The sequence below is a fragment of the Gossypium hirsutum genome, chromosome A07 (assembly GCF_007990345.1).
Source record: "Gossypium hirsutum isolate 1008001.06 chromosome A07, Gossypium_hirsutum_v2.1, whole genome shotgun sequence".
NCBI lineage: Eukaryota > Viridiplantae > Streptophyta > Magnoliopsida > Malvales > Malvaceae > Gossypium > Gossypium hirsutum.
In genome coordinates, this window is record NC_053430.1 from 11,346,812 (window position 1) to 11,370,586 (window position 23,775).

At 34.4% G+C, this 23,775-nt stretch overlaps 3 protein-coding genes across 6 annotated transcripts; 1 reads left to right on the forward strand and 2 right to left on the reverse strand.

The window, feature by feature from the left end:
- Positions 1–9,830: 9,830 nt before the first annotated feature.
- LOC107936610 (hydroxymethylglutaryl-CoA synthase) lies at positions 9,831–13,768 on the forward strand. Of its 4 annotated transcripts, none has more exons than XR_001694433.2 (7): positions 9,831–10,184; positions 10,371–10,602; positions 10,854–10,948; positions 11,419–11,525; positions 11,716–11,819; positions 12,684–12,736; positions 13,522–13,768. XR_001694433.2 is itself a non-coding variant. In XM_016869369.2 (7 exons), exons 3-6 carry the CDS (start codon positions 10,886–10,888, stop codon positions 12,699–12,701), a joined length of 321 nt encoding a protein of 106 aa, XP_016724858.1. In that variant the 5' UTR covers positions 9,853–10,184; positions 10,371–10,602; positions 10,854–10,885; the 3' UTR covers positions 12,702–12,736; positions 13,522–13,768. The 4 variants fall into 4 exon arrangements, 2 of the variants coding, with proteins under 2 accessions (XP_016724858.1, XP_016724857.1); XM_016869369.2 differs by having other exon boundaries at positions 9,853–10,184; positions 11,687–11,819; XR_001694432.2 differs by lacking the exon at positions 10,854–10,948 and having other exon boundaries at positions 9,833–10,184.
- Positions 13,769–18,067: 4,299 nt separating this feature from the next.
- Positions 18,068–18,464, reverse strand: LOC107936624 (probable calcium-binding protein CML28). The gene has a single exon (XM_016869382.2). It carries the CDS (start codon positions 18,416–18,418, stop codon positions 18,170–18,172), a length of 249 nt encoding a protein of 82 aa, XP_016724871.1. The 5' UTR covers positions 18,419–18,464; the 3' UTR covers positions 18,068–18,169.
- A 617-nt stretch (positions 18,465–19,081) lies between these two features.
- On the reverse strand, positions 19,082–23,086 carry LOC107936631 (probable fructokinase-6, chloroplastic). The gene is made up of 7 exons (XM_016869387.2): positions 22,651–23,086; positions 21,498–21,706; positions 21,038–21,250; positions 20,621–20,818; positions 20,406–20,543; positions 19,655–19,771; positions 19,082–19,499 (listed from the first exon to the last, which is right to left on the reverse strand). Exons 1-7 carry the CDS (start codon positions 22,805–22,807, stop codon positions 19,365–19,367), a joined length of 1,167 nt encoding a protein of 388 aa, XP_016724876.1. The 5' UTR covers positions 22,808–23,086; the 3' UTR covers positions 19,082–19,364.
- Between the last annotated feature and the right edge of the window lie 689 nt (positions 23,087–23,775).

A 23,775-nucleotide genomic window follows, 5' to 3' on the forward strand; every position in this document is an offset into this window, starting at 1 on the left:
GACTCATCAACATAGGCATCGTGAAATTTGATGATACATCCAGTGCAGAGAATCTATTACCTAACCATGGGGATAAGGGAATAAATGCAATAATTGAGAGTTCGGGGAAAGAAATTAAGATGAATATTGCAGAAGTGAATACCCCTTTGAAAAAGGTATGGAATAAAATGGTGGAAAGAGGGTTGATAACACAGAATTCAAGGGTCAGACCCCGAGAAGCAAAGAATTATTGCTAATTCCATGATCAAGAGGATCACGATATTCAGAAATGCAGTGAATTTAAGGTTTTGTTACAAGGATTGATGGATAATAAGGAGTTGGAATTCTTCGAATATGTCGGGAGCCTAGAAAAAACAGATGTGTGTGCCACCGAAGAAGGGTCGATGAAGGATGTTTACAAAGTCAACCACCCAGTGGTTATCATATCACGTCCGAGAATGAATAAAGTCGGGGCCCAAGTTGCGCCAAAGGTCGTAATCCAGAAGCCCGTTGCTTTCCCTTACAAGGATAGCAAAAGGGTACCGTGGAACTATAGTTGCAATGTGACATTCCCGGGAGAGGAGACCCCGATTAATACATCAGAGGAAGTTCAAGACGAGGGTTTTTATACGCATAGCGGAAGGCGTTATACCCCAAATAGAAAAGTCGAGTAGGTTAAAGAAAAATCATTAGCAATTGAGCAAAAGAAAGAGAAGCCGGAAGGGCCTGAACCAACTGTTAATAAATCAGTGACTGAAAAAGAAGCCAAGGAATTCTTAAAATTTCTAAAGCACAGCGAATATAGTGTTGTAGAACAGTTGCACAAATAGCCAGCTCGTATATCGGTACTACCCTTACTCTTAAGTTCAGAAACCCATTGCAGTGCATTGATGAAGGTGCTGAATGAGACTTATGTTGCTAACGATATCTCTGTAAACAAACTGGACCGCTTAGTCAACAATACAAGTGCCGACAACTTCATATTCTTCAATGATGATGAAGTACCGCCAGGAGGCAGAGGATTGACTAAAGCTCTGCACATCACGACTCGCTGTAAAGGGTACACATTACCGGGGGTATTGATTAACAATGGGTCTGCACTACATGTCCTACCCCTATCTACGCTGAGTAGGCTGCCAGTGGATAGTTCCCATATGAAGACATGCCAAAATATAGTGAGAGCATTTGATGGCACGGAAAGGAAAGTAATGGGGAGAATTGAAATACCCCTCTTAATTAGACCGAGCACGTACGAGGTAGATTTCCTGGTAATGGACGTTAAGCCTTCGTATAATTACCTATTGGGGAGGCCATGGATACACTCAGCAGGGGAAGTCCCTTCATCACTGCACTAAAAGTTGAAATTAATGACCGAAGGTCGGTTAGTAACGATTAATGCTGAAGAGGACATCATCGCGGCAATAACCAGTGACGCCCCATATCTGGAGGCAAATGATGAAGCAATCGAGTACTCTTTTCGATCTTTGGAGTTTGTGAACGCGACGTTCATTACCAAAGGAAATAAGATTCCAATGCCCAGGTTATCTGAGACTACAAGAATGGGACTACGGCTAACTGTTAGAAAAGGGGCTCTACCCGAAAAAGGACTCGGGAGATACCTCTAGAAAAGGATTAATGTACCAATGATGAAGGACAAACAAGACCATTTTGGGTTAGGGTTTAAGCCGGACATGAAACAAAGAAAGAAGGAACTTGAGAAGAAGCAAGAAAGAAGGAGAACGCGATTGAGCGGGGGAGAAATCGAATTGGAACCAATGATCTTCCCCCAGATATCAAAGACTTTTGTGTTTGGAGGGTTCATTCACTCCGAGCGGAAGACGTCGTGAAAGGAAATCGTGGAAGGAATGATGGAGAGTTTGGACATCAACGCCACATATGAAGAAGGAACTGGGGTGAAGAATTTATCGGGCATTCGCCCCTATGAGCCGGGAAGTGTTCTGAATAATTGGATTACGGAAGAGATTCCTGTAGTCTTTAGAACTAACTCAGAGTAATGTCCAAAACACACTTATTGCTCTAGGCCTAGGAGTAATAAGTGTCCTTTTGTGAAATAGGATTATGTTCAAAATCGTTATTTCAATGAAATGCATCCTTTTGACTTATTCCGTACAAATATTCTTTTATTCTTTTATTCATGATCATACCATACATATCATTGTTCTTAGATTCTCTTATTCTTTGTATATTCATTCGTACCTACAACAGGTCTCTAGATATTAACGATGTGAGTGACATTGCTTCTAACTCAGAGTCTCCTTTTGAGCGAGATATGTGTCTAGAGGGATCTCAGAACTTTGAGGATGACAGAGACTGTAACTTATCCCTTGATTTGTTAGGGATGGTAGAACACGAGGAGAAACATATTCTACCCCACAAAGAGACAGTAGAAGTCGTGAACTTGGGGGTGAACTAGAAAAAGAAAGAAGTAAAGATCGGAGCTTGCATTACCACAGAGACAAAGCGAGACCTTATTGAGTTACTCCAAGAGTTCAAGGATGCCTTTGCATAGTCATATCAAGATATGCCTGGGCTAAGTATAGGCTCCCCATCAAAGAAGAATGCAAGCCAGTTCAGCAAAAGCTTCGAAGGGTGCGGCCCGATGTTTTGTTGAAAATAAAAGAGGAGGTCAAGAAACAATTTGATGTTGGTTTCTTACAAGTAGTTAAGTACTCAGAATGGGTAGCCAACATCGTCCCCGTCCCTAAAAAAGATGGAAAAGTGCGGATGTGTGTAGACTACTGAGACTTAAACAAAGCCAGCCCGAAGGATAATTTCCCGTTGCCTCATATTGACACATTGGTGGATAACACGGTAGGTTACTCACTCTTCTCCTTCATGGATGGTTTCTCAAGGTACAATCAGATTAAGATGCATCGGTTTGAAAAACGCGGGAGCAACATATCAGAGAGCCATGGTAACCCTATTCTATGATACCATGCATAAAGAAATTGAAGTCTATGTCGACGATATGATCGCCAAATCTCGGACTGAAGAAGAGCATGTGCAAGTCTTGAGGAAATTATTTTTGAGGTTGAAAAAATTCCAGTTGAAACTTAATCCAGCAAAATGTACCTTCGGGGCTAGGTCAGAAAAACTGCTAGGATTCGTGGTCAGTGAAAAAAGGGATTGAGATTGACCAAGATAAAGTCAAAGCTATACAAGGGTTACCTCTACCGTGCACTCAAAAGGAAGTTTGGGGATTCCTAGGAAGATTAAATTACATCGCTCGATTTATTTCACAACTAACTGAGAAATGTGACCCCATATTCCGTCTCCTTAAGAAACACAACCCTGGTGTTTGGGACGAGGAATGCCAGAAGACTTTCGACAAAGTTAAGCAATATTTATCTAATACCCCAGTGTTGACCCCACCTAGTCTAAATAAGCCACTGATACTGTATTTGATGGCATTTGAAAATTCTATGGGGTGCGTGCTTGGCCAACACGATGAATCAGGAAGGAAAGAAAAAGCGATATATTACCTCAGTAAAAAATTCACTGAGTGTGAGACGAGATACTCGTTTATTGAAAAGTTATGTTGTGCCTTAATCTGGACAACCCGAAGACTGAGACAATACATGTTGTACCACACAACTTGGCTGATCTCTAAAATGGATCCTCTAAAGTACTTGATGGAGTCGACTGCCTTGAACGGGAAAATGGTGCGATGGAAAATTCTACTTTCTGAGTTTGATATAGTCTATGTGAACCAGAAGGCCGTAAAAGGGAGTGCGATAGCAGATTTCCTAGCTAACAGAGCCCTAGAGGACTACGAGCCTCTGAACTTTGACTTCTCAAATAAGGATTTAATTTATATAGCAACCACTGAAGAAGACCCTCAAGAAGGTCATCCTTAGAAGTTAAACTTTGATGGAGCATCAAATGCTGTGGGTAACGGAATCGGGGCAGTCCTGGTATCCCCAAACGGAGATCATTATCCCTTCACTAGTAAATTGGATTTTGACTGCACGAACAACATGGCAGAGTACGAAGCATGCATCATGGGAATTCGCGCGGCCATAGAGCGTAAAATCAAGGTGTTAGAAGTATACGGAGATTTTGCCCTAGTGATTTATCAACTCAAAGGTGAATGGGAGACAAGAGACCCTAAATTGATCAATTACCGAAGGCTGATCCTTGAGTTAATTAAAGAGTTTGATGATGTTGTCTTCTACTACCTCTCGCGAGAAGAAAATTAGATGGCTGACGCCCTAGCAACTTTAGCCTCTATGATCAAGGTGAATAAGCAAGAGGATGTGAAACCAATCCAAATGAGCATTTATGAAGCTCCGGCTCATTGTTACAACCTCGAAGAAAAAGAAGAAAATGATTATCACCCTTGGTACCACGATATCCTGCGATATGTGAAGAATCGTGAGTACCTCGACCAAGCTACTAAGAATGACAAAAGGACGTTGAGAAGACTGGCCAGTGATTATGTCTTAGACGGGGAGATCCTATACAAAAGAAGGAAGGATTAGGTACTGTTGAGATATGTAGATACTATTGAGGCTAAGAAAATCTTGGAAGAAGTCCATGAGGGCGTATGTGGGACACACGCTAATGGCTTTACAATGGCCAGGCAAATTATGAGGTTCGGTTATTATTGGTCCACCATGGAAGGAGACTGTATTAACTACGCCAAAAGATGTCATAAGTGCCAAATCTATGGAGACAAGATTAATGTACCTCCTTCACCTCTGCATGTCATGACTTCACCATGGCCTTTCTCGATGTGGGGCATGGATGTGATTGGGCCAATTTCTCCAAAAGCTTCAAATGGGCATTGATTCATCTTTGTGGTCATTGATTATTTCACCAAGTGGGTGGAAGCCGCTTCATATGCCAATGTTACAAAATCAGCAGTTAGCAAGTTCCTAAAAAAGGAAATCATTTGTCAATATGAAATGCCGGAAAGGATCATAACTGACAACGTATTGAATTTAAACAACAGCACGATAGCGGATGTCTGCAGCCAGTTCAAGATTAGACACCACAAAATGGTGCAGTCAAAGCAGCCAATAAGAACATCAAGAAGATTGTGGGAAAGATGACAGAAACTTATAAAGATTGGCATGAGAAGCTACCATTCGCCTTCTATGCTTATCGAACGTCTGTCAGGACTTCTACCGGGGTAACGCCTTTCTCATTGGTCTATGGAATGGAAGCAGTTTTACCTATCGAGGTCGAGATTCCTTCCCTCAGAGTTTTGTCAGAAGTAAAGTTGGATGAAGTAGAATGGATCCAGTCCCGATACGATCAGCTAAATTTGATTGAAGAAAAGAGGCTAAAGGCTATCCGCCATGGTCAAATGTACCAAAAACAAATGATACGGGCTTACAACAAAAAGGTTCGTCCTAGAGAATTCCACGGGGGAGACCTAGTATTGAAAAAGATCCTACCCATACAAAAGGACTTCAGAGGAAAATGGATGCCGAATTAAGAAGGATCTTATGTGGTAAGAAGGCATTTTCCGGTGGAGCATTGATATTGGCTGAAATGGATGGTAAGACTTTACCTAATCCTGTAAATTCAGATTCGGTTAAGAAATACTTCACTTAAAAAAAAGGGGGGGAGAGGCCAGGGTGAAAACTCGCAAAGAGCACCTTGAGACCAAAGGGATTTTGAATTGAAAACCCATAAAAAGGCGATTCAAATTTTGATCAAAGGTGGGGCATGCGGTAGTATTGCGATACCTAAATTAACAAAGAGGTGATATATTACATCTTGGGGCACTTACAAGAGTACTCTAGATCCCTTAAACACATATTGGGCAAAAAGGAAACCTCAAGAAGTTCATACAAAGAAGCCCACGCTGCGATAACTGGGGCACTTATTTTCTTTTTATTCACTTTGTATTCCAGAATGTTTGTTGGCTATGATTAATCTATTCCCTTTAAATTTTGTTTCTGAAAAATTTCAATTTTGTCATTGTTATGATCTTTTTCAAGCATTTTGCATTGAAATGATGATTAATGGACTAAAGCCATTTTCGTAAAAAGAGTTTTGCATATTACTCTGAAAGTTTCTAAATAGTACAGGAACCTGAAATAGGGCTATTATTTAGAACTAACCAAACTTAAAGATAAGAAACATTTGAGAAGAAAGAGTTTAAATTGGAACTACCTCTTCGGATTTTCTGTTCAAAGATCTAAGCTGAACAAAAAGACAGGGTACCGTTTCAGTGAAAGAACCTTGATGAACAAAGAAAAGGGATTCATGCTCACAACATGCTACACTCATGCATTTGTAGATCATTCATAGCGCATCTAATTAGGAACATTTGATTCATTTCGATCATAGCATCCTAATTCTTTGGCATAAGCATAAACACATGGAACTGATTCTACAGGTCATGTTCCTAGAATCGGTGAATTTACAACCTTAAACCCCTAAGCAGTAGGGAAACAGATCGAAGATGATGAGCTTTAACCCCCTAAGCAGTAGGGTAACAAGCCAAATTTACAGACCTTAAATCCCTAAGCAGTAGGGTAACAGGTTGAATGTATAGATCTTAACCCCCTAAGTAGTAGGGAAACAGATCGAAGATGATGGGCTTTAACCTCCTAAGCAGTAGGGTAACAAGCTGAATTTACAGATCTTAAACCCCTAAGTAGTAGGGAAATAGATCGAGGATGATCGGCCTTAACCCCCTAAGCAGTAGGGTAATAGGCTGAAAATTACAGATCTTGTCTTCCTGAAGTTGCAGTGGAATAGATCAAATCTAGCGAATCTTGTCTTCCTGAAGTTGCAGTGAAGTAGACTAAATTTACAGATCTTAACCCCCTAAGCAGTAGGGAAACAGATCAGAGGTGATAGACTTTAAACCCCTAAGCAGTAGGGTAACAGGCTAAAAATCAAATGTCTTCTCCCTGAAATGGCGTTGGAGCGGCTAAAAGCCACAGCAGATCTCCTTGAAGTTTTAGTGGAGTTGATTGAAGCCACAGCAGAACTCCTTGAAGTTTCAACGAAAAAAATTGAAGTCACAAATCTTATCTCCCTAAAATTGCAGTGGAGCGGAGTAAAATGACGAGCCGCAGTAGACTGGAATGAAGCTACCTGAAGAATAAGAGCACCAAAGAAGTTAGACTCGATGACTAGGCAAATTGGTCTTTCTTGAAAGTCTTTGCTCTATTCTCGTTACAAGACAATGAGCAAAGAGGGGCAGCTGTACAAGCCCAATTTGCGAGCCCAAATAACCCCCAGACACAAACCCAATAGACCATTTTTCTAGCCCAAAACCTATCTTCTAACCCACAAAGCCCAAACTATTTTTACCCAAAACCCAATTACAAAGGAAACCCTAGCCCAATACATTAAAGAAAAATAAGGGAAAACCTAAAACCCTAGTTGTTCAGCCACTTGCTCCCTATCCCATCCACCATCGCCTCTGCTCCCACCGACAGGTCAAGTCCACCGCCACAAACACCTGCAAACATTAATAAAGAAGGGACAGAAAGTAGAAAAGAGAGGCATGTAATGGCTATAAAAAGCCAAGCAAAAACCATTATTTTTTTCGGCAACTCTTGATATATACAAACAAAGCATTCAATCTTTTTAAGCAAAGAAAACAACAATATTAGCCATCAAAAAATAAGAGAAACGGCATCAAAATAAACCCAAAGCCCTCAGAAACAGAAGCCATAGGCCTAAGGTGATTCGTTTTATTTTTCTGTTTTCTTTGTTATTTCATAACCGAATCTACCTATTATATACCCTTATATGTATAAATATACAATATAAATAAAAGAAACACACTTTAAAACAAAAAAAGGAAAATTTTTACCTTCGACCTCCGTGCACGGCGGTTGCCGGTGCCGGAGACGCGGCGGAGGACGGTGGCAGTTCGCCAGATTGCTGACCGAGCTTGGACCTGCAGAGAAAACAAAAAAAGGCTTAGTTTTTTTAGAAACAAACAGCAAAAATGATTTCAAAGGCTAAATTTTAACTTATATAGATGTTACAAAACGACGACGTTTTGGTCGGCACCCATAAGCCCCAAAACGATGCCGTTTCGCTCAACCTGACCCGAAACCCGACCGCTCCATAGAAGGATCCGCGTGTTTTTGCTATTTGGGACAATTGCGTATGCAGTCCTTCCACAATTTTTGTTGATTTTAATCAGGCCTTTTCATGTCTTTAAATTTAACCTTGTAATTTCAATTTTGCTTCAATCTAGTCCTCTGCCCGTTTGAAGGAGGGATATTTGAACGGCGTCGTTTAGAAAGGTTGGATTATTTGCTCCTTTAGGCTCTCCTATTTGCTCGCGTGTTCAAATCAGTCCCTCTTTCTTTTATTTCTTTTAAATTCGCCTCAAAAACTCTATTTTCAATCCAAATTCGTCCATTTTTTTATTTCTATTTTAACTTTAATATTATTCATAATATTATATTTTATTATTATTATTATTATGCTTGTATTTTTTTACTTATTAGCATCCTATCATTCACTACAGGAAAATAGGGTTTTAACAGCGTTTTTAGCGGCGTTTTATCAAAAAACGCCGCAAAAATTGTAAAACACAGAGCAATAGCGGCGTTTTACCAAAAACGCCGCTAAAAACAAAGCAATAGCTGCGTTTTTTGTTAAAACGCCGCTAAAAACAGAGCAATAGCGGCGCTTTTGGTAAAACGCTGCTAAAAGTCGGAGCAATAGCGGCGCTTTTGGTAAAACGCCGCTAAAAGTCGGAGCATTAGCAGCGCTTTTGGTAAAACGCTGCTAAAAGTCATATAACCCCTAAAACCCTAAACCCCCAAAAAATCATGAACACTAATCTATAACTCCTAAAATACTAAACCCCTAAACACTAAACTATAACTTCTAAAACCCTAAACCCCAAAAAACGTCACATGGATGTTGATGTGTATATACATATATATATTAATGTAAAAGCTTATGTTCATAATAAATTATGGAAGCAATACTTAATATTGATTAAATTTATTTTTTGGTTTATGGTTTAATATTTAAGGTTTAAGGTCTATGGTTTAGGGTTTTATGGTTTAAGGTTTAATGGCCATGGGTATATAGTATGTTAATCTCAAGTGAATCATATTCAATAATTAAATCCTAAACCCTATAATTAATTATTGTTATCAATAATAGATATCTTGATTTTGATAAAAAAAATATTTTTTATATATTAATAAGGTGTTATATTGTTTAATGGATTGAAGGGACATTTTGTGGAAAATGTTTTAAATGATAAGTTTACCTTTAAATTTTATTAATAATTTTTGTTTATACTATTTTAATATTTATCTATACTGATTAATCAAAATATATATGTATTTATACGAACGAAAATTCTCTGCACTCATTTGTGTCTCCACGTTTTTTAATTGTAACTCATTTTCTTTTTAAAATATATATTGTCTCCACGTTTTTTCATTTTCTTTTACACAATTATTGATATAACATCATTTTATATTTATATATTGCATGGATACATAAATATTTATATTTATTCAATATAAAAATATATTGATGTATTTTTTTAAATGTGTATGATTAAATCAAAATTAAAGTTTCAACTATACATTTAAACCACAATTAGAATTTCACGTCTACAATTACACATTAAACCAAAATAAAAAATAAACTCAAAATTTAAAAATTTAAAATTTAAAATTTAAAATTTAAAAATAAAAAATAAAAAAATAAAAAACTTAAAAATTTAATATTTAATATTTTAGTCCATATTTCAATTAAAAAATTCAATATTCAAAATTAAAAAAATTCCAAAAGAAAAAAAATAAAAAAATATGTTAAAAATAAAAAAAAAATTTAAAATTAATCTTATAATGGCGTTTTTAGTGAAAACGCCGCAAAAAAAAAAAAATTAAAATCCCCAATTTTTGATTACCCGCTCGTTAGTCCCTACTCATTTTCTCTCGATCTGTTAGGGTTTCTTTTAATTCTAGGCTTTCAAGAAAGCACTGAGCCTGCTCCAAAAATGCTGTGAGAAAGAGGATCTGTTGGTTTAAGATATAACTTTTGGTTCATGAAGAAGCGATCCCTCCGCATCAAGATAGTCAATCGCTACTCCTAGAACCGGGGGAAGACTAAATGGGCGAAAAGAAGACATTCCGGGGGCAGCAATCTAAGAGATTTCAGAATCCCTGCCCCAGCAGCAGCAGCAACGAAACCCTAGAAATCTCCCGTTTCACCTCTACCTTGTCAATGTAAGCCTCTCCATTTTTCAATCTCCTGTTGCTCAATTCCGTTGTTACCAATGATTGCTCTGCCTACAGTTCCGTTTGCTTTCAGTATGAACCATTGCATGAAAATGCAAGTGCTAAATTTCCTCCTTTTCTTCTTTTGAATTTGAATTGTTAAGTGGATTTTCGCTTTGTTATCTTTTTAATTAGTGTGTTGGTTTCGATGTGGAATAACTGAATCGATTGAGAGTGCGCTGTGAGGTGAAAGAAAAAGGAAGAACAAAAAATGAGTAGGCTATCGTTTACGCCACGCCCATTGGACATACACAAAAAGCTACCGATTGTTAAGTCAGTCAAAGACTTTGAAGACTATGACACTCCAACTTCCGCTACTCGCAATTCTCAAATGCTCCGTCTTGCTGCTGTCGAAGTTGAAACCGAGGTACCCTTTTCACTCCCTTGCTTTTCATAGCTCAAAAACTTCACTGTGACTTGGCATTATCCTTTAAGGCTATTTTTGTTGAATCATTTGATTTCATACTTCAAATTCACTTGCAATTTGTAATCTTAAAGTGAAGCAAAATCAGGGGGTTTAAAATTATTACTTATGCGAATGGAATTTGGTTTTAAATTCTGACATTTGCATTTGCACATAAACATAGTTTGCTAATAGAAATTAGGGCTTTGCAACAGTTGAGGATATTTTTGTTAATATCCATTTAGCAATGGATAAGAATGTGGGAATTCTTGCTATGGAAATCTGCTTCCCTCCTACCTGTGTTCAACAGGTGATTTCATCTCTTCTTTTTTTTTTTCCTGTTAATTTCTTCGAGTTTTTGAGTTCTGGGTTTTGGTTGGGTAGCTGATTCAAGGGAGAAAAATGGGTCAAAGGTGGAATTTTTTTTGGTTATTTATGGTGAATAAACTGATTGCCTCCAAATTTAATTTTCTTGTGGTTTTTTTCTTGTTTTAAAATTTTTAATTGTATATCTGAAAAGTTCATCTCATTTGAACTCTATAATTTGGTGAAGTCTAACTACTGTTAAAGTGTTATGTTTGATTCCTTACTGGATCAATGGGTGTTAATTACAATTTTCCCTAGAAAAAAAAATTCTAGTTTTGCATGATCATATGGTTATGAATACTTGTTTTAGTTTATAGTAGAATGATGGCTTTTTATTTGATATGTTATTTATTCATAGATTAATGTAATATGAGAATAATTTTATGATATTCATTTCTTTTTCCTACAAAACAGGAAGCATTGGAGGCTCATGATGGTGCTAGTAATGGGAAATACACCATTGGACTTGGACAAGATTGCATGGCCTTTTGTACAGAAGTGGAAGATGTTATCTCTATGAGGTTACAAATTCTACATTTTATATCTACTCTTCTTATATGTTATTAGCATCACGTAATATTGTTTTACAGTATGTATAATAATGACTAAGATTTGCATTGTATGGATGGTTGAAATGAACACTTTCTTCAATTTTACTAATGTGGTTATGTTTGATCTGCAGTTTAACAACTGTTACTTCACTCCTTGCAGAATATAAGATTGACCCCAAACAAATCGGCCGTCTTGAAGTTGGTAGTGAGACTGTGATCGACAAGAGCATGTCCATTAAGAGCTTCTTGATGCAAATCTTTGAGGTACTCTTCCCCAATCATCACGATTTCTTATCTAGGATAGTTGTCCCTTCTAGCTGCTAGCCATTATACGGGGTCATTTTGTCAAAGGCTATTTTTTTTTTGTTATGCTACAAAAATATTGCTAATATTAGAGGAATTCATGTTAAAAAAAATAGTATTGAGCTATGCTAAATGGATTAATATTAAATAAGAAAAAAATATTTTTTTAAACTCCAAATTAAAAGAAATTCATTATTTTCAAATAATAAAATAAATAAATAAATAAAACTATAAAATAAAAAAAAATATCATATCATCTATCATATTTCGGTCACACATTGATTATTTTTGCTACTATAATATAATTAATGAGACTAAACATTTGGTTTAGTTATTTTAGTTGTCCTCAAATCGGTTTAGAAAATGCTGTCCTTTCACGCTTCCACCTCTCTTACTGGGGTATTTGGTTTCCTGTAACTAGGAGAAATATACAAAAGGTGAAACAAGGAAAGCTCTTTACTGGCATAACTAGATAATGCCGTTGTGCAACTCGTAGAACTACAGTCTTTATATGTGACATGTATATATTTTTTGGTTAAATCTTTTCAATTTATAACTTCATATGATCTTCCAGTGATGTAAATTAAATATAATTTGTAATTGATATTTTTATTTTCATATTTTTATGTTACCTTTAAATTTAAAAATTAAAAAAACACCTGAATAAATTTAGAAAAAGAAACTATATACTTAAATCTAAAATATTAAAATCTTGAAGTTTTTTATTTTAGCTAAAATTTTATTAGCTTTTTATATAATTTTTACAGTTTCTTTTTTGTATAAAGTTTGGTCTTCTAAAAATCTTTCCTGTCTCAAACTCAACAGGTAGTCAATAAGCACTAAAACTGATTTTTCACAGTTTTCTTCTTCTATTTCAGGTATGTTAAGCTTCTCTTTTACCCCTTTTTTTTTTATTTTCTGTAATCTTTTGCTACTTTGGGTCTCCTGTAATATAAATTTCTTCTATCTTTATTCATTTTCTTAAACAAAAAACTATTAATTTAAGCATTGAAGAGTGATTGAAATGCAAACTTTGCTTGTTGTCCCTAGTTGCATCGGCAAACCATAGGTGCCTTAATTGAGTATGCCATCAACAGTAGTTTATATCCCCACTGGTAGAGTCTTTCCAAGTCAAGTAATTTGGATTAGAATTGAGACTACAAAGTATGCATGAATTCTGTCCATTGGTTCAACTCCCATTAAAATAAATGGATGCCCATGTTCCAACTCCACTGCTTTCCCATCTTAAAGCCAAGCAGAGTAAAAGACTCGAAATTAAATCTAGACATCTCCATCTTGTATGTGCTTCAGAGAATTGGTAAAGGTCGATAGAAACTTCAAATCAACAGAAAGATATCGAGTTAATTCTATTATTAGTTCCTATACTTTGCGAAAGTTATGCATTTAGTTCTTTTATTTTAATTTGACCAATACTTTTCGAATTAGTTAATTTTAGGCCCTGTACTATTTTAAATTTTAAAATTTTAGTTATTTTCTTCTTATCGCCTGCGTAGTTTGACTTTGCTACTTGTTTTTAGCTTTGCTGCCATTTATCATCTTTTTTTTTATTTTTTAAATTCTTGTATTTGCTCTAGTTTTGCTGCGTGATTGTTTGTCTATTTTGTGTTTTTTTGTTGTTAGTTTCACTAAGTTATATATGCAGGCATTGCAATACTTTGGCTTCATCTAAAGCTTGAACCAGCCCTCTGTTGTATATTGTTTCTTCTTCTTTTCTGATCTTTTTCCTTTGATTAATGAGATGTGGTGATGATTTGGCATTATTTTCTCACCAGGATGAATTATGTTTTAGAAATTCTAATACTTTGTGTGTCTGTGTGTGTATTTTTTTATGTATTAAATTACATATTGAATCAATGTTTATGTATTAAATTTAAATTCATTAATTTTTATACTTAGTTTTGAAGTTTAAATTTTAATGGAAAATTTAATTTAATTAATATTTTTTATTTATCCTTAAATGTATATAGTTTAAAGTTCAAATTTCAAAAATTAAACATAATATAATATTTAACATAGAAATAAATATTATTTAATTAAAATAAAATAAATTTTTTAATATCATAATTTTTAGCGGCGTTTGTGAGAAAAGTGCTACAAAAGGTCATGATCTTTAGCGGCGTTTGTGAAAAAAGTGCCGCTAAAGGTCATGGTCTTTAGCGGCGTTTGCGAAAAAAGCGCCGCTAAAGGTCATGGTCTTTAGCGACTTTTTTTCAAAAAAACGCCACTAATTTTTGCTGCGTTGCATATAGCGACATTTTCCAAGCGCCGCTAAAAGTATTAGCGGTGCTTAAAAACGCCGCTAAAGGTAAAAGACGCCGCTAAAAGTCTATTTTCCTGTAGTGATTATCATTTTTACTTAATACTTATGTGTATATATATATGTTATATAGTATTATTAATAATTTAATATTATTATTTTATTAATGTATTTTTATATCATATATGTATTCTTTTAATGTATATACATTATACTCCATATTACGCATATATGTATTAGTATTATCATGAATATTTATTTTTTAAACATTATGTATATATATATTTTATGTACATTATGTATATATTTTAATATATTATGCGTATATTTCGTTTTGTATATTACGTATATATTATGTATATGCTTTTAATATTATTATATACTTATTTTTATTTTTATTTTTTAATATATATTATATGATATTGTTAATTGTTTTTTCTTTTCTCTTTTGCATCATTATCATTTCTAATATACATGTGTGTCGTATATTCCTTTACATATATTATGTATATATCGTTAGGATTATTAGTTATATGTATTTATCCCATTTCATGTACACATTATGTATACACATTCAATATTATCATATATTTAATTTTAATATATATTTATATAATGTTTCTTTATTATTATCATTATCTCTCTATTGTTAGTATTATTATTACACATTCCATTATCATCACTATTGTATTATTACTTTTATAACATTTTTTATATATAATTATCTATACACCATTGCTTTTATACTAACTAATAATATACATATACACATTTTTGCGTACTTATTTTGCTTATATATATTATTACTCACATTATTATCGTTTCATCACCTATTTATTTATATCTTTGTAAATTCTTTCAAACCTTAAATTATTCATTATTTGTATCATCATTATTATTACTAACATATATATATACTATGTAGTTTTTATTATATTACGTATACATTGGTATATACATACCATGCATATGTGTCTTTTAATATCGTACTATTATTATGTATATATATATTCCTATATTCTTATCACTTCTATTATTACGTAAGTACTTTAATACATATATATTATTATTATCGTTTTGTTATCATTGCCATTTTATTTTGCTATTTTTATAATTATTTATTTATTTATTTATTAATTTACTTGCGTATTCGATCATTTCATTTTCCTCATGCGCTTGTTTACTAGCCCTTTTGTTATTTCACCTTTCATAATTGCTCGTATTATTATGTTTGACATTATCACGCTTATTATTACGTATTAGCATCATAATTTGCTTTTATAAAAGTGATATTCTGTATTTACCAATTTGAGACAATCATGCCCTAACTTACTGGGTTTCGATTTTTCTCATATAACCTAAGTCACGGAATATTCTTTTAAATCACTATACGAATTTTAAAAATGCTTATTTTCGGGGATACGAGGTGTGGTACCCTAACTTACCAGGTACGACATTTTGTTACCTCGAAATAAGATTTTTTTTTGCAAATAAAGGTAATATTCGGTGTTCGAAAATTCGAGGAAACGTGCCCTAACTTATTGGGTTTCGATTTTCTTCATTCACTCTAACTAACCGAATATCCTTTTAAAAGTTAAAATACATTAATTTTAAATAAAAGGCAAGCTCAGTCTCAAAGTTTGAGATGTTGTGTCCTAACTTACTAGGCATGATATTTTATTACTTCGAGATAAGAGAGTCATTAACATCCGATTTAATTTATTCAATCATTTTTAAATTAGCATTAATACAAAAAAGGATTGTATTTTAAATTCTTTCAAGTTTTCAAACTTTTGACACTAAGACATTAATTAATCAACTAGGTACCAATTTTGGGCGTATCGAGGGTGCTAATCCTTCCTCGTGCGTAACCGACTCCCGAATTCATTTTTTTGATTTTCGTAGACCAAAAATTGTTTTAGTAAATCTTAATTTTTATTAAAATGATTAATTTAAGGTGATCCGATCACACCTCATCAAAAAGGATTGGTGGCGATTCCCGTTCTTTCATTTTCAAATCCAAGTCGATTCCCGTCGTTTTCAAAAAATGGTTACGACACTGTTTATACGTAGACAGTTCTTTTAAATTACATTTAAAATCACTAAACTATTAATAAGTTTGTATTTTGGTTATTGAATTTCAAAATGTTACGAAATATTCATTAAACTATTCAAAAATTTTTATTTACGTTTGTTATTGTGGATCAGTATCCATCAACAAGTAAAAGAACATACCTTAGATCCAAGTCGATCTGATGGTCAGTGTTGAAGATCAAAGAAGAGAGTTATTTGAATTTTGGTTTACAAATTCATGATGCTTAAAGTTGTTTCATGAAAAAAATTGAATTATAAAAGAGAAGGGAACGAGAACTTTTTGTTGGTACCGGTGGTGTGAAAAGAAAAAATCATAGAACGACGATTTTGATAGTATAGTGACTTAAATGAAAATTTTCAAATCGATCAGTAAGTATTTTGTGACTTTTTAAAGTTGAGTGGCCAAAACATGAATTTGGTGTAGTTTAACCCAAACAAAAATAGCAAAACGTGAGCGACAGGATTTGAACCTGCACGGGCGGAGCCCACATGATTTCTACTCATTCCCAATAACCACTCCGGCACGCCCACCTAACGGTGGCAACTTTCCATCCAATACAAAATTTTTTTTATACAAAATCAAGATATAAGGCTTCTTATTTTATTTTACAGAATTAAAATTATACTTTTATCTTAATTATTTTCATTAAATTTAAAATTTGATGAATGAGCTTAGTTATCAAAACTATAAAAAGTCATTTTTTGTTGTGGTATTGAGTATAACAACGTTTTTGTGATCGTTAAAAGTTAATTTCATGAGCTGGTAATTTTGATTTGTCTTTAATCATGCAGGATGATATAAGAAGTTTTAAAAGCTTATCTAATGAAGGATATTATTTTAAGGGAATTGGAGAACTAAAAAATACATGCTCTCGATCGTGTTGAATAAATAATATTGAAGATATTCGAAATTTAAATTTGAAGGCTGGTTTATCCTTTATTTTGAATTTGGATGAAATTATTTGAGGTCTCTACACAATAGAGATGATATAAAATTGTGAATCCACGTAATCTTTATCCTTTTCAATAAAAGGATGAAAAATTTGATTTGTCATTCCCCTATTGGATAGGGATAAAGATGACGTGGAATAACAGTTTCATACAATTTTTTCTCCACAAGAGTGTACCTTTATTAGTGTTTACTCACTATTTTAGAGTGAAATTCTCACTAATAGAGTCACAATCACAATTGCTTTCAGCAACAATAATGGCGGACAACAAAGGAAACAAAAAAAAAATGATGGGATCTACTTCAATTCTGCCTTTGTAGAGCCTACCATGAAACCGGCACTCTATACCACAAAAATTGAATCATAAATTTTCTTCTTTTTCTTGTACTTATTATTCCAAGGTCGTGAAGAGGATAAAGTGATTGAGCGTTTAAAATTTAGTTCCCCTCAATGATAAAGTACAATTTCGCCTTTTGTATTGAGTTATATTCTGAAGATTTTTGAATGGGCCAGCGTTGAATTGATTTGCTTGTTGGAAAATGTTACCTATGGATGCATGATGCAGTAATAGACATGGCATTGTTTATCACAGTTAACAAGTCTCGAAATATGATACAAACAGGCTTGCAAATAAGAAAGTTACCGAAAGAGGATAAATGGAGGGATGTTAAAAAAGTTTTGCCTGTGAAGAATTTCATTTCGGAGGATCACTTAAAAGACATCACTTTCGAAATATCAACTGCTCACAACTTTATTACTGCAACAAAATTCTATAAAGATGTGATGCGTTTATCGAATTCATTATATTTTTGAAATCTTTTCAAGTGATGATTTGTGATTCTCAAATCTATCAAAATATTTGTTACATAAACAAAATGTTAATGCAATTTAAATCTTAAAATTGTGGCTCATTCATTAGGAATCAATCATTGGAAGCAATTAAAACACATGTTACAATTTGATTACGAAAAGAGTAACATTAAAAAGAACTAGAATATTTTAGCAACATCCTTCATTAGGCCACGGTTGGCAGCGGCGAACGCAATGAACTCCTCGTATGAAATGAAGCCGTCCCCATCAGTATCCATTTCAGACATCATCTTCGAGACTTCTTCCACCGAGACACAGCCAAGCGCCTTCAATGCTTCTCCGAGCTCTGCTGCAGAGATTTTTCCGTCCCCGTTCACATCGAAACGTTTGAAAATGCGATCGTTGTTAGCCTTCTCTTCATCATCCATTTATTTTTTTTTTACTTTGTTTATGGTTTATTTATTTTTATTATCATTAATTTTTTTAAAAATAAAGAACCTTTTTTGCTTTTAAAGACAAGGGGAAAATTCTCCATTATGAACGGATCACCTGTAAAAAATGTTTGGTAGACATTTCTACATCTTAGGTAAGGAAAAGGATAAAATTTAACCAATAGACTCAGTCAATTGAGTTTAACCACACATTATTTTGTGTTTATTTTTGTCTAAACATGTCATATTTTAACGTATTTATTAAATTTATCTTGTTGCAAAATTCTCAAACAGTCTAAGCATTGTTCAAGAACCAGAATCAAGAGCTTGAGACAAGTAAATAGACTCAAGCTCAACTTGAACCTATCGGAGTTCAATATTTCGGAAGAAACCGGCCGAACTACAAAGGCATTGATGGACACTATGTAGCTGTTAGATAGGACTTAAAAGATCTGAGTCTCTCTCTAACCAGTTCTATGGTTTCGGACCTCTCGGCTTTCCCCATCAATCACACGGTGACATAATCTATTCACGTTTTCATAACAATCGACTAAGTATGATAATCAAGCTAACGCTTGGGTTGGAATATTCAAGCTTGGTAGTGAATGAGTCGAATCCAGATATAGTTTTCAAACCCAACTCGAATAACAAAACACGGACTAAGAATCAAGGAATTTCCTCCATTCACTAAGCCAATTTGAAAGTATCATACATATGGTACATACTAGCAAAGATGGAATACAAAAATCACGAATCATTTGAGTAATTTTATTGATTTTGTTCCTTGACACATCAATTTACGGAATTATTACTAATGATGCATGAGGCTTTGCATAATACAGAATATTACTATCTTCATTCCGATTTAGTCCTAGTTGCCACAAGACATTTATAGGAATAGATGCCTGAAAGTTGGCTAATCACGGTGTTTGGGGAAGAAAACTTAGGCCACGGTTTTGACGAGAGCATTAACAACAGCTTCTCTAGTCGGCAAAGCGGGAATTGCACCTCTTTCTGTCACGGTCAATGCACCGCAAACGTTAGAAAACTTGAGAGCATTTCTCAATTGGTCTTCGTCCTGCAAGATTAAACGAAAACTTTCAACTTGCTTTTATGTTTGTACCGCATTAATAAGGAGAGAATAACAGCATTCTTGCTCGCAATAACCATACTCGACTCATGGAATCATTTCATGCGGCTAAATTTAAGCATTGATACTTAAAAGGGAAATACCTGAATCAAGGAAAGATCAGAAGCTAGTTGCGATAATGTTCCAGCAACAAAAGCATCCCCGGCACCAGTGGTGTCTACGGCTTCTACTTTCAAGCCCTTCACTTTCCCACTGAATTCCTGAAAAATATTATACATTTCTCAATTCCAGATTCGACAATATACTAGATCGCTCGTTCTCATAACCTGATATTAGGTAAAAGTATCATGGAGGCCTTTGTACTTGGAGTTGAATTACATTTTGCCCCCTTTACTTAAAAAAATGGGCAAATTAGTCTCTATATGTTAGATCAAAGAGCAAACTGATCATTCTATTAAAAATTTATCTATTTCTACTATTAAAAATTGTTCCCTATACATCAAAATGAAATACGCGTAACTTTCTGATTATTCTGTCAACCACATCAATTTTTAACAGTAAAAAGAAATGAAAATTTCAGCAGAAAGGACCAGTTTGCTCTTTGATCTAACGCATAAGGATTAATTCACCTATTTTTTAAATAAAGAGGCAAAATGCAATCTGACTTAATACAGGGCCTCCATAGTACTTTTACCCCTGATATCGGGTCTCGTTCAGGGTCATGAACCCCCTTTCCAAGACCAGTAAAATACGGCCTCTCCCAATCCCATTGCCATCTTACATCTAGAGTGGCAATTCAAGCCATCACTGCTCCGAAGAATCCAGCTGTCAAAATAAATTACATGCAGAAAGTAAAAAAAAAAAAAGTCATAGAAACATATATATCGAGCTTACCTGAGTATAATAACGGCAACCATCCGGGCCCTCTGTAACTAGAAGCAATTTCAAATTCGAGTGGAACAACTTACGGACAACACCATCATCGTATGGATCTTCTCCTTGTGTTAGAAAAGAGATCTCTTCTTCACTTACCTGAAATCCACACTCATTTATTGAAATCATTAATATGGTTATAGCCCTTTCCTTTTACTTTACGCATTGCACTCTACCTTGATAATATCGGCAGTATCCCAAATGCTCAAAATCCCTTTCCTTGCACTCTCCACAGAGGGCCATAATGGAAGCCTAAGGTTGGGATCGTAGGAAAGAACAACACCTGCATCCTTTGCAGCTTTTGCTGCAGCAATGTGAGCCGACTTGCATGGTTCTGTAATAAGACTTATGGAACCATAATGAAAAATCGTAGCCTGCCAAAAGATGAAGGTGAAAACAGAAACAAAAATGCTAAAAAGGAAGGGACCTATACAGCAATTATACACGAACCCACACCTTGCCAACATGATGAATACTAAGGAGATCACTAAACTATTAGTAAATTTATGTTTTGGTCACTAAACTATTTGTTTTCTCACATCTTCCCATTGTATTTTTAGTTTTGTTAATTAACGGTTATAGAGGTGACATACCTTCGTAATCAAATCAAAATCAAGTTCATTTTCTTGAAGCAACATATCAGCACTAGGATTACGATAAAACATGAATTCACGTTCACCGTCACTCCTTAATGTTACGAATGCTAAAGCAGTTCGTGCACCGGGATCAAAACGCATCCCTTCATTGTTGACGTTATTTTCCTTTAATATGTCAGCAAGCATGTACCCGAATTCATCTTCACCAACCTGTCCACATCATACAATACATTAAGCTCTAATACCATGTGCACCATACACCACAAAACCGATAGGTAATAGGGGCCTAACTTGAATATAAGACCAGATTAAACTCGAGACCTAATAGATATAGGATAAAATTACTTAAAATAGAGAAGTTTTATCGATGTAGAGCAGCCAAATTTCATAACTATGAAAGCACAAGCATGAATGAGATATGTTAGTATCATACTCGACAAACAAAAAGAATACATACCTTCCCGATAAAAGCAGATGAACCACCGAGACGAGCTATGCCGACAGCAACATTAGCAGGAGCACCCCCAGGGGCCTTTTTAAATGCAGGAGCTTCCGCCAACGAAAGACCACTGATCGTCGGGACAAAATCTATCAGCATTTCCCCGAAACAAACCACAAGTGAAGAATCCATTATTTCAGGTAACCCATCAACAGAAAGGGCTTTTGCTGAAACAAATAAACAAACATAATGAAAATTATACACCACAGTAATTACAATCCGCAGGTAAAAACTAGAAAACTATAACGTTAGCAATGGAGCATTACTTAACATTCGTGTAGCTTTTACTCTAACAGCAATGTATCAAATAATAATCCCTCTACATTTAAAGCAACAAAATCAACTCCTAATTATCTTTGCATCACTCAACTAATCAAATGGCATCATGTAAAAGTACCATGGAGGGTCTTGTATTAGGGGTCAGGTTATATTTTGCTCCCTTTACTTTAAAAACTGGGAAAATTAGTCCCTATACATTAGATCAAAGAGCAAATTAGTCCTTTCTGTTCAAAATCATCCTTTCTGTTCAAAATCATCCGTTTCTATCATTAAAATAAACAACTCCAAATTATCTTTGCATCACTCAAGCTTATCCGCCACTGAACTAATCAAATGGCACTATATATGTATATATGCAGATTTCCATTTTTTTTTCTCTAAATCAAAATTTACTCTATATATGATGCTATCAATTGCTTAATACTATTAGTCCATTTTTTAAACAGAACTCTTTATATGATCAATAAAATAAGGTAAGCAACTAAATTTGAAAATCCTTGTGCTCCAACTTTTTAGATAATTAAACAACTATTTTAAATCATTTAGTTTTTTTAATTAATTAAGTTTAAAAATCCATAACCCATTCTTTCCGCAGTTCTAAAATTAGCTAATTAGCTTTGTTCTTTTCCTTAAATCATACTTAAAATTAAGTAAGAAGAGAGAAATTAAATACATTTTCCTGAATGATCCCATAAACCACTACAACAACTACAAAAATAAAACTCACAATTACTCAAAATAACCCTAGAAGCAAAGCTAATCATGTGATATAAAAAAAATTTGAATTTAAAAAAAGCCATTTCAGCTATCCTAAATGAAAGCTAAAAAGTACCTTGGACGTGTAATTTAGGAGTAGCGCACTGAAAACGATGAGGAAAATAAAACCCAGAATCTCTAACCTTGCCATGACCCAATTTTACTGATTTATGAACTGGGTAAGAACCCAAACTACCACAAAAGCAAGAGGAAGTTGAGTAAAGAGCAGCCATAAAAGAATTTATATATGAACAAAATTGAAAATGATTGAATTTGGGTGGATGAAGGGTGGGATAGCAACAAGATCAAAATATTTGGGATTTGGGTGCTTTTTTTTTTTTTTTTTCTAAATTTTGGAGAAGAAAAAAAGATAAACAAATGAAGTGAGTGTGAGAGTGTGAGAGTGAGTAATAGAGAAAACGAAGTAAAGAATTTTGTCTCTTTGCGGCTTCGGCTGTTCTTCATTTGGACTTCAAAGCCCAGATTTTAATTTGGAAAGAAGAATCCAATTCTTTTCAGTCCAAAAACAATTTTTCTCTTTTTTATCCTTGCCATGCCAAGCTCTCTCAGTCTCAGTTGTGTATATATTTTTTTTGTTTTATTGTAAATTGGCCCTTGAACTATAGTTTAATTTCTAGGTTGGTTCTTAATTTTTTTTTACAAGAAGTGATATATAATAAGAAGATGGCATGTGGCATATTCCTAGTGAATAGCGTATATTTTTTTTTGGATAAAGTTGGATGGCCAATAAAACAAAGCAAATCCATGGATTAAAAAAATGAACTTGATTATTTAAAAACCCTAAAATTTTTTTTCTCTAAATCATTTTTTTTATCTTTTATTTTGTTCAGGGACGGTGCCAGCCTCCGAGTTGGCTATCGCCCTCCTTTCTCCTCTCCCATCAACCATTTATTTCTTTCTTCTTTTCATTCACTATAGATGTCTTTTCTCTTTTCAGTTTGCAGATTTATTTTGTGGATATCTTTGTTGTCTTCACAAATTGTGATGGACAAAATGACGATATTTTTCCTTTGCTAAAACTCCACTAGCCACTAGTTTTTGTCTGCTCTTATAGCATGTTTTTTAGTCTTGCTTATGCATGTAATCTTAATTTTATAAGTGATTTTAGGGATGATTTTGTTGTCGTCCTCTCTAGTTTGGTGAATGCTCGATTCTTTGGTCGACTTTTGCCCACCACTTT

Coding starts and splice junctions, on each gene's coding strand:
- LOC107936631 (XM_016869387.2), bottom strand. CDS start 22,807: ATGGCTGCTCTTTACTCAACTTCCTCTTGCTTTTGTGGTAGTTTGGGT. Junction 21,707..22,650: donor TCCTAAATTACACGTCCAAG/GTACTTTTTAGC, acceptor TATTTGTTTCAG/CAAAAGCCCTTTCTGTTGAT. Junction 20,819..21,037: donor ATTTTGATTTGATTACGAAG/GTATGTCACCTC, acceptor ATCTTTTGGCAG/GCTACGATTTTTCATTATGG.
- LOC107936610 (XM_016869368.2), top strand. CDS start 10,447: ATGAGTAGGCTATCGTTTACGCCACGCCCATTGGACATACACAAAAAG. Junction 10,603..11,418: donor CTGTCGAAGTTGAAACCGAG/GTACCCTTTTCA, acceptor CCTACAAAACAG/GAAGCATTGGAGGCTCATGA. Junction 11,526..11,686: donor GAAGATGTTATCTCTATGAG/GTTACAAATTCT, acceptor TTTGATCTGCAG/TTTAACAACTGTTACTTCAC.
- LOC107936624 (XM_016869382.2), bottom strand. CDS start 18,418: ATGGATGATGAAGAGAAGGCTAACAACGATCGCATTTTCAAACGTTTC.